General features: G+C 43.6%; 1 protein-coding gene and 1 long non-coding RNA gene across 2 annotated transcripts; one reads left to right on the top strand and one right to left on the bottom strand.

Moving 5' to 3' along the window:
- Positions 1-2,745: 2,745 nt before the first annotated feature.
- LOC106600934 (uncharacterized) lies at positions 2,746-6,710 on the bottom strand. The gene is made up of 3 exons (XM_014192727.2): positions 6,269-6,710; positions 4,083-5,990; positions 2,746-3,934 (listed from the first exon to the last, which is right to left on the bottom strand). Exons 2-3 carry the CDS (start codon positions 4,510-4,512, stop codon positions 3,078-3,080), a joined length of 1,287 nt encoding a protein of 428 aa, XP_014048202.2. The 5' UTR covers positions 4,513-5,990; positions 6,269-6,710; the 3' UTR covers positions 2,746-3,077.
- LOC123741668 (uncharacterized) lies at positions 6,536-7,138 on the top strand. The gene is made up of 2 exons (XR_006769160.1): positions 6,536-6,787; positions 7,007-7,138. It is a non-coding gene; the product is annotated as an uncharacterized lncRNA (long non-coding RNA).
- The last annotated feature ends 606 nt before the right edge of the window (positions 7,139-7,744 follow it).

Genomic DNA, 7,744 nt, shown 5'->3' with positions numbered 1-7,744 from the left:
CGCAGGTAAAAAAGCTGGATATGAAGGTCCTGGGCTGGCGTGGTTACACGTGGTCTGCTGTTGTTAGTCAGGTTGGACGTACTGTCAAATTCTCTAAAACATATGTGGCGGCTTATGGTTCTTGCAGTCAGCATGCCAATTGCACACTCCCTCAAAACTTGAGACATCTGTGGCATTGTGTTGCGTGACAAAACTGCACATTTTAGCGTAGCCTTTTATTGTCCCCAGCACAAGGTGCCCCTGTGTAATGATCATGCATTTTTAATCAGCTTCTTGATATGCCACACCTGTCAGGTGGATGGATTATCTTGGCAAAGGAGAAATCCTCACTAACAGGAATGTAAAGAAATTTGTCAGATGTTACTATGGAATACTGAAGTATAATTACAAGCATTTCATAAGTGTCAAAGGCTTTTATTGACAATTACATGAATTTGATGCAAAGAGTCAATATTTGCAGTGTTGACCCTTCTTTTTCAAGACCTCTGCAATCCGCCCTGGCATGCTGTCAATTAACCTCTGGGCCACATCCTGACTGATGGCAGTCCATTCTTGCATAATCAATGCTTGGAGTTTGTCAGAATTTGTTTTTTTGTTGTTTGTCCACCCGCCTCTTGAGGATTGACCACAAGTTCCCAATGGGATTAAGGTCTGGGGAGTTTCCTGACCATGGACCCAAAATATTGATGTTTTGTTCCCCGAGCCACTTAGTTATCACTTTGCCTTATGGAAAGGTGCTCCATCATGCTGGAAATTGCTGCCCTTCTTGACACCAGGCCACCCTCCAAAAGTCTTCACCTCACTGTGCGTGCAGATGCACTCACACCTGCCTGCTGCCATTTCTGAGCAAGCTCTGTACTTGTGGTGCCCCGATCACGCAGCTGAATCAACTTTAGGAGACGGTCCTGGCGCTTGCTGGACTTTCTTGGGCGCCCTGAAGCCTTCTTCACAACAATTGAACCGCTCTCCTTGAAGTTCTTGATGATCCGATAAATGGTTGATTTAGGTGTAATCTTACTGGCAGCAATATCCTTACCTGTGAAGCCCCTTTTGTGCCAAGCAATGTTGACGGCACGTGTTTCCTTGTAGGTAACCATGGTTGACAGAGGAAGAACAATGATTCCAAGCACCACCCTCCTTTGGAAGCTTCCAGTCTGTTATTCGAACTCAATCAGCATGACAGAGTGATCTCCAGCCTTGTCCTCATCAACACTCACACCTGTGTTAACGAGAGAATCACTGACATGATGTCAGCTGGTCCTTTTGTGGCAGGGCTGAAATGCGGTATAAATGTTTTTTGGGGATTCAGTTCATTTGCATGGCAAAGAGGGACTTTGCAATTAATTGCAATTCATCTGATCACTCTTCACAACATTCTGGAGTATATGCAAAATTGCCATCATACAAACTGAGGCAGCAGACTTTGTGAAAATGTATGTTTGTGTCATTCTCAAAACTTTTGGCCATGACTGTAGAGTCTCATCTGACACACTGACCTACCTGCACACATTCCACACCAACATTCACTGAGCTTCTCTATCCAGGGTTTAAGCTTCCGGATGGCACGTCAGTCTCTCTGTGTCAGGTATAATAACATCATGTGTCCTGAAGGAACCACCTGAATCTTCAGGGAAGTCACAGTCCTGTTTAAACACAAGTTGATGACATGAGGGGACATGTTTTAATCATAACAACCCCCCTGCCCCCCACCATTTCAGTAAACAGATTAGTTTTCATGAATATACAGTGTACAGAACATTAGGATGACATAGACTGACCAGATAAAAGCTATGATCCCTTACTGATTTCACTTGTTAAATCCATTTCATATCAATGTAGATGAAGGGCAGGAGACAAGTAAAAGAAGGATTTTTACACCTTGAGATATGGATTGTGTATGTGTGCCATTGAGGGTGAATGGGCATGACGAAATATTGAAGTGCCTTTGAACAGGGTATGGTAGTAGGTGCCAGGCGCACAGGTTTGAGTGTGTCAAGAACTGCAACGCTGCTGGGTTTTTCATATAACTCCAGCCAAGTTGTTTAGGTTTAACTGAGTACTTAGTCTATCCAAAACAGGTTATGGGGATCAGATGGGAATGGTACCGGATGATAAATGATTAATATTCTGGAGGTGCCTGCCGACTGGTACATTGCTTTCACCTGTCCAGTTCTCTCATGTTAGTTGAGATGAAGGAAAGTAGACCCCCAGGAGTGGTTGGATGTCCCGAGATGTCTTTTGAGTTGTTACCGTTTAGTTCTGCATGCTTGATGTTGCTGGGAAGACGTTGTACGGCTGTCATTTCCACACTAACAAAGTTGAGTGGTTTCCAGACAGTCTGGGGCAACTGCAGCACCAGAGTCCTCCCACCTCAGATTTGGTTGTAGGAGACGACATGTCAATCCTTTGAGGGTGGGAGAGAGGGAGGTAAAGACGGAGAGTGAAGGAGGGAGGGGGTAGAGGAGGAAGGAAGAAACACAGCCCGGGACTGAAATGTCATGTGTTCTGCAGTCTTTCCTGATTCCCTCACTTGCTCTCCAGTGTGTGGGCAAAAGGAACAAAGGAATCGAGGTGCTTTCTCTTTTTGTATCCCCCCCTCCCTGTCTGTATCATGCCTCTGAGAAAATGATCAAGCAGGTTAAGAAAAAGGTTCAGAACACTTCTATACTAAATGAATGGCCTGTGCTCAAGTTGACCTCATGGATTGTGTTGCATAAACAAGCAACAGGATTATAACTGTTTGAACACTTTTTTTGAAAATACATTTTATTTCGGAACTCAACAGGAGGTCCATAGAGGCTTAGGCACCTTGAACAAAAAAAGATGAATGAGAAAAAGGAGCATTCGTTACATTCGAAACATATCTCTGATAACAAAACGGAACTGCGTGTACAGTACAAAGATTCCTAGAGTTACATTTACTGCACAGAACTTTACTAAATGTTTTTAGTCCATCTCTACCCAGATGGTAGACATTGGAAATAGCATAAAGAGTCTTTAAACAGGAGCTCTGCGTCCACCTGAACACATCCTGTCCTACTCTCAGATAGATGGTGAACGTAACCTAACAAGGTCAGTCAGGAGGGAGCATCATGATGACCATGGACAACACTGTTGGTCTGAGGTGTGCTCTCAACCCCAGAGAGGTGTTCAACAGCATTAACCAGTCTTTCCAGGTTGTTGTTGATGGATGACAGCAGGGGCTGCAGCACTCTCTCCATGCTGCTCCTCATACTGACCAGCTCCCTCTGTAACATGTCGTAACCTTGGCGATGCACCTGGACCAGTGCTGCCAGGTCCTGAGGAGGAAGCTGGACCTGCATGTGTGGTTGGACCTCAATCAAAGGAATGTGGACCGTAGCTTGGTTCACTTGGGGTATGTTCGTCTGAGGCTGCACAGTGGACTGGGACATATAGGCCTGTGATTGGTTTGCTTGGGGTATATAGGCCTGTGATAGGTTGGCTTGGGGTAGAGTAGCCTTTGATTGGTTCGCTTGGGGTATATAGGCCTGTGATAGGTTGGCTGGGGGTAGAGTAGCCTGCTGTGGCAGTGGCACTACTTGGGGTATGTTTACGTGGAATGGAGCGTTACCTTGAGGCAAACCATCAGCCTGGAGTTGAACAGTGACTGGGTGTGTATTGGTTTGGGGTTGAAGGGTGTCCTGAGACTGAGGGATGTGGACGGTTCCAGTCACTTGAGGTGTACTGACCTGGGGATCAGTTCCAAGGTTCAATCTGACTACGTTCACCCGGGGTTGAAGGTTGGTTTGAGGTAAAGAGGTCCTGGGTGAAGTGGCAGGCGTGTGTGTCTGGACTCTGCTGGCCTCAGACAGTGATGCAGCGTCCAGAGTCTGTTGACCATCAACCAGGTGGTTAGTCGAGGGACTGTCCAGCTCCACCCCAATGCACTGGGAACCAACTTCATTCTGAAACTCTAGGGATGAAAAAAATATAGAAAAATAAGCTATATTTAGTGTTCCTTACATACTGTTTTACCAAATGACATCACATAGTAGGCACACACACATTACAAAGATAACAAAAACGATTGTTTAAAAAAACAATTAAACCATAAACTTGACCTTGTAATGCAATGGGTCCTTCTCCATCCACAAACTCAAATGTAAAACGTTTTGTTTGGACTGAGAGGAAAGGCTCCTCCTCTTCTGTTGGATGGTGAAGTTTTGCTTCTGTCTGCCTGGTCACTCGCTTCCTCTTTGACCCAGGACCCTTCTTGATATAACAGGGTTGTCTGCGCATCAGGTCATTATATCGCTTTTTGCATTGCATCCCGGTTCTGAGGTATCCAAACGAAGAAGCGCTCACCTTTGATGCGACATCTTCCCATGCGGCCTGCGCAACACGGGTGTAACCAGGGCCAGGTCGTCGAGCTTGCACTTCACGCACGAGTATTTTGAGCTCTTCCTCATTGAAACGCTTCTTTCGTTGCCTCTCCATATGAAGCATCTCGATCTCTGGCCTCCCATCTCTCTTATCGTTATCGGAATCCATATTTTCCCAGGGAAAGCCAAAAACGAAGCGCAAACGCTAAAAATGACGGAAAGACACAATAGTGTTCTGAATGTTTACATAGCCTAGCCTACTCATCTCAAGGCTGCAACTTATTTAAAACACAATTACAAAAGGGGTGTTTGTTCAGTTACAAAACAGCAACGGTTAGTACGTTTACGGAAAACCATAATAAGGATAGAGGACACAGTTTAGGCGTTCCAAAACAATCTGTGTTACCACTAGCAGCCACAAAATACAATACGCTTGCGCAGTTGATACCGGCCGTGCGCAGTATATTGCCCTCCCTTTGTTGGGGAAAATGTGCCCAAAATAAACGCCTCTTCAAAACAGTAACAAAAACCACAATATTGAATGATTAGATTCTTGAAATTCTTGACATTAATCCTATAGATAAATCGTAATATTGTTAGATTTTCTTGTTGATAGGTTACTTTTATGATACTGTGGTTCACATCATATTTATCCCCCCCCCAAAACATTTATTTAGAAACAGATTGAAAGATTTCATCATTAAATCATGGTCTGCACATTGCCTTCCAAAACCATAAGCAATTCTCTACAGATTTACAAACTTTACCCCACACACATACACTTCTCCTGAAAAGTGAAAGCATAGTCTACCTTTGAGGGGTCTACTGTCTAGTAGGCTAAATAGTTGTAGGTTTTTATAGGCTACAGTAAAAGCAGTCTGAATGCATTTGACTGCAGGAAAACACTACCGTGTGAATACAGCAGGTTTGATTGAATGATAGACTACATTTAACCACTCTTATGAAAGCATTCTAATAAATACATGCAACAATGAATACATCATACAGTCGATAGCATACCATAGTTAATATTTTTGGGTTAATGATTTTATTTATTTTTTACTTAAAATACTTGTTATTGTAGGACATTGTATTGGTTAAGAAAGAAGTAAACAGTCGTCAACATAGCAAGAAACCAGCAAACATCACAAAGGATGTACTCCTGTGGAATCAGTGTGTGACGGTCCATTCAGTCTGTGTTGGAGAGGCTTGTGATGGGAGTGACAGTCTGTAGTAGTGAGTCCCTAGGACCTGACAGCCTTTCAACAGCACTAGCAAGTCTCTCCAGGCTGTGGCTGATGGAAGACAACACAGGATGCAGCATTTCCTCCATACTGTTTTTAGTGTCCATGATCTCCTTGTGTAGCATGGCGTAGCCCGCCTGGTGCACCTGGCAGAGGACTGTGAAATCCTGGGAAGCGGGCTGGACGTGGATGAGGGGCTGGAAGTTTATCAGCGGGATGTGAGCTCTGAGGAGCTGTCCCTGACCCAGTCCCTGAGATGGGTTCATCTGAGGTGAGCTGACCTGAGGGGCTTGGAATGAAGAGGCCTGGGTAGGATCAGGTTGGGGAACATGTTGTGGTGTTCCAGACTGGGATGGACCAGCCGTTTCTGCTTTGATATCAAGGCCCTCTCCAATTTGATGCTCTGGAATAGAAAAACCTAACCATGATGTATCATTTTATCCCCCAATCACATAGCTCACCCATTTACACTCAACCAGCATGGTGCAATCTCAATCAACACATATTTAAATAAAGTAGTTTGCTTGCACACAATACTACTTTAGAAATGTGGAAAACGCAGCCAACATAGTAAGTAATCAACAAATATCTACACAAGATTTCCCCATTTATAGCCTGCAATTCCTAGTATAGAAAATGGTAGGCCTAATTTGCCTAAATGTAATCATTACTGTACTCTACCTGCATGCTCAATTTTAATTGAGGAAGTAGAGTTGTTGTCTGTAAGGTTAGTGACTGGTTTTGGCAATCTGTTTTCAAATATTCTTATTCCTTGTCTCCGTTTAAGATCATTAATTCGCTTCCTGCACTGGTTTGCTGTTTTCTGAAGCCCGACGGCAGTGGAGCTCACTCGCTCTGCTACTTGCTCCCAGGCTGACCGAGCATTGGAAACTCTGAACGGTTTTGTCGGTGTACCATAAATAGAAAATCGCCGTGCATGGACTTCACGCAATAATATTCTTGTTTGCTCCCGCGTAAAACGACTTCGAGTCGCCGCCGTCAACATTTTGGAGCCTGCACACGGTTTCATAACATAAACATAGAAATTCCGAATGCGCTTCTCGCAAGAGGGGCGTTATTGCGTTGCGAAAGTGATAAATAGTAATGGCGTATTTTTGTAGGCACTAAAACTGCGCCATGGACAAAGCCTATGGGAAAAAATGTGTTTTTGTAGGATTTTTGGAAAACGCCAAAAATAAGGTATGTGGTAAACCCAGGTTTAGGAGATCTTATGTTTTGTTCCATGATATAATCTTCATCAGTTTACGTTACTTTCTGGGAATTGTGAAGAATTTATGTTAGAAAAAAGCATACCAAGGTCATGTTAACCGACTGCTAAACTTTACTAGACCTGTGTTAATCTCAGACCTCATTTACAGTGTTTATTCCTAAACACCATTTTTTTCCTTTTGCCCTTAGGGGTAGCTGAATGACTTCCGGGGTTTAAGACTACAAGCTGGCGAGCTCTATTGACACGCAGACGCACGCAGAAATGCCTTTACGCAACGACGTCACTTCAGGAGGGTGAATTGTGGCATGTATTAAACAAACCAAAAAACAATGCCCTTATACGTTTCAAATGTTTTGCATCGCAATGAAAGTCCACTTTTGTCCCTTGTGTTGGCTATGCAATCTATATTTGCAATGTAAAAACTAACTTGATGTATTTATTCACACAGTAAATCCACTATATAAATTCAATTATGTTTTAAAAAATCACACAACACCCTGTAAATTGACCCTCATCTGCTGGTGAGATTCTGTCTCATGGTCTATTAGAAACCCCACAACCTAAGAAAATATGACTACATGGGTGAGACTTTTACTTATGGTCAGCTGTAAAGCTGGAGCTTCTACATTTTTGCGTGTTTCTCTCTGTTTCTCTCTCTCTCTCTCTCTCTCTCTCTCTCTCTCTCTCTCTCTCTCTCTCTCTCTCTGTATTTCTTCTCTAGATCAGAGAATATGTAACCCCTTATACACAGTCTTCTAAATGTGAGGAGGCCATCCAAAACAGGCCACACCCAAAAACCAGAGAACTAAGGAGACAGCCTGTGGGGACAGCACAATCCAGTCACCATGGCTGCCCACCTCCCTTCATTTGGGGATTTCTTTTCCTGACTATGTTTAAAGATTTATTCTGTCTGGGATTCTGAGTAA

The sequence above is a fragment of the Salmo salar genome, chromosome ssa03, assembly GCF_905237065.1.
Source record: "Salmo salar chromosome ssa03, Ssal_v3.1, whole genome shotgun sequence".
Taxonomy (NCBI): Eukaryota; Metazoa; Chordata; class Actinopteri; order Salmoniformes; family Salmonidae; genus Salmo; species Salmo salar.
Note: the sequence above shows the minus strand (reverse complement) of the source record. Positions and strands in the feature narration are given on the sequence as shown.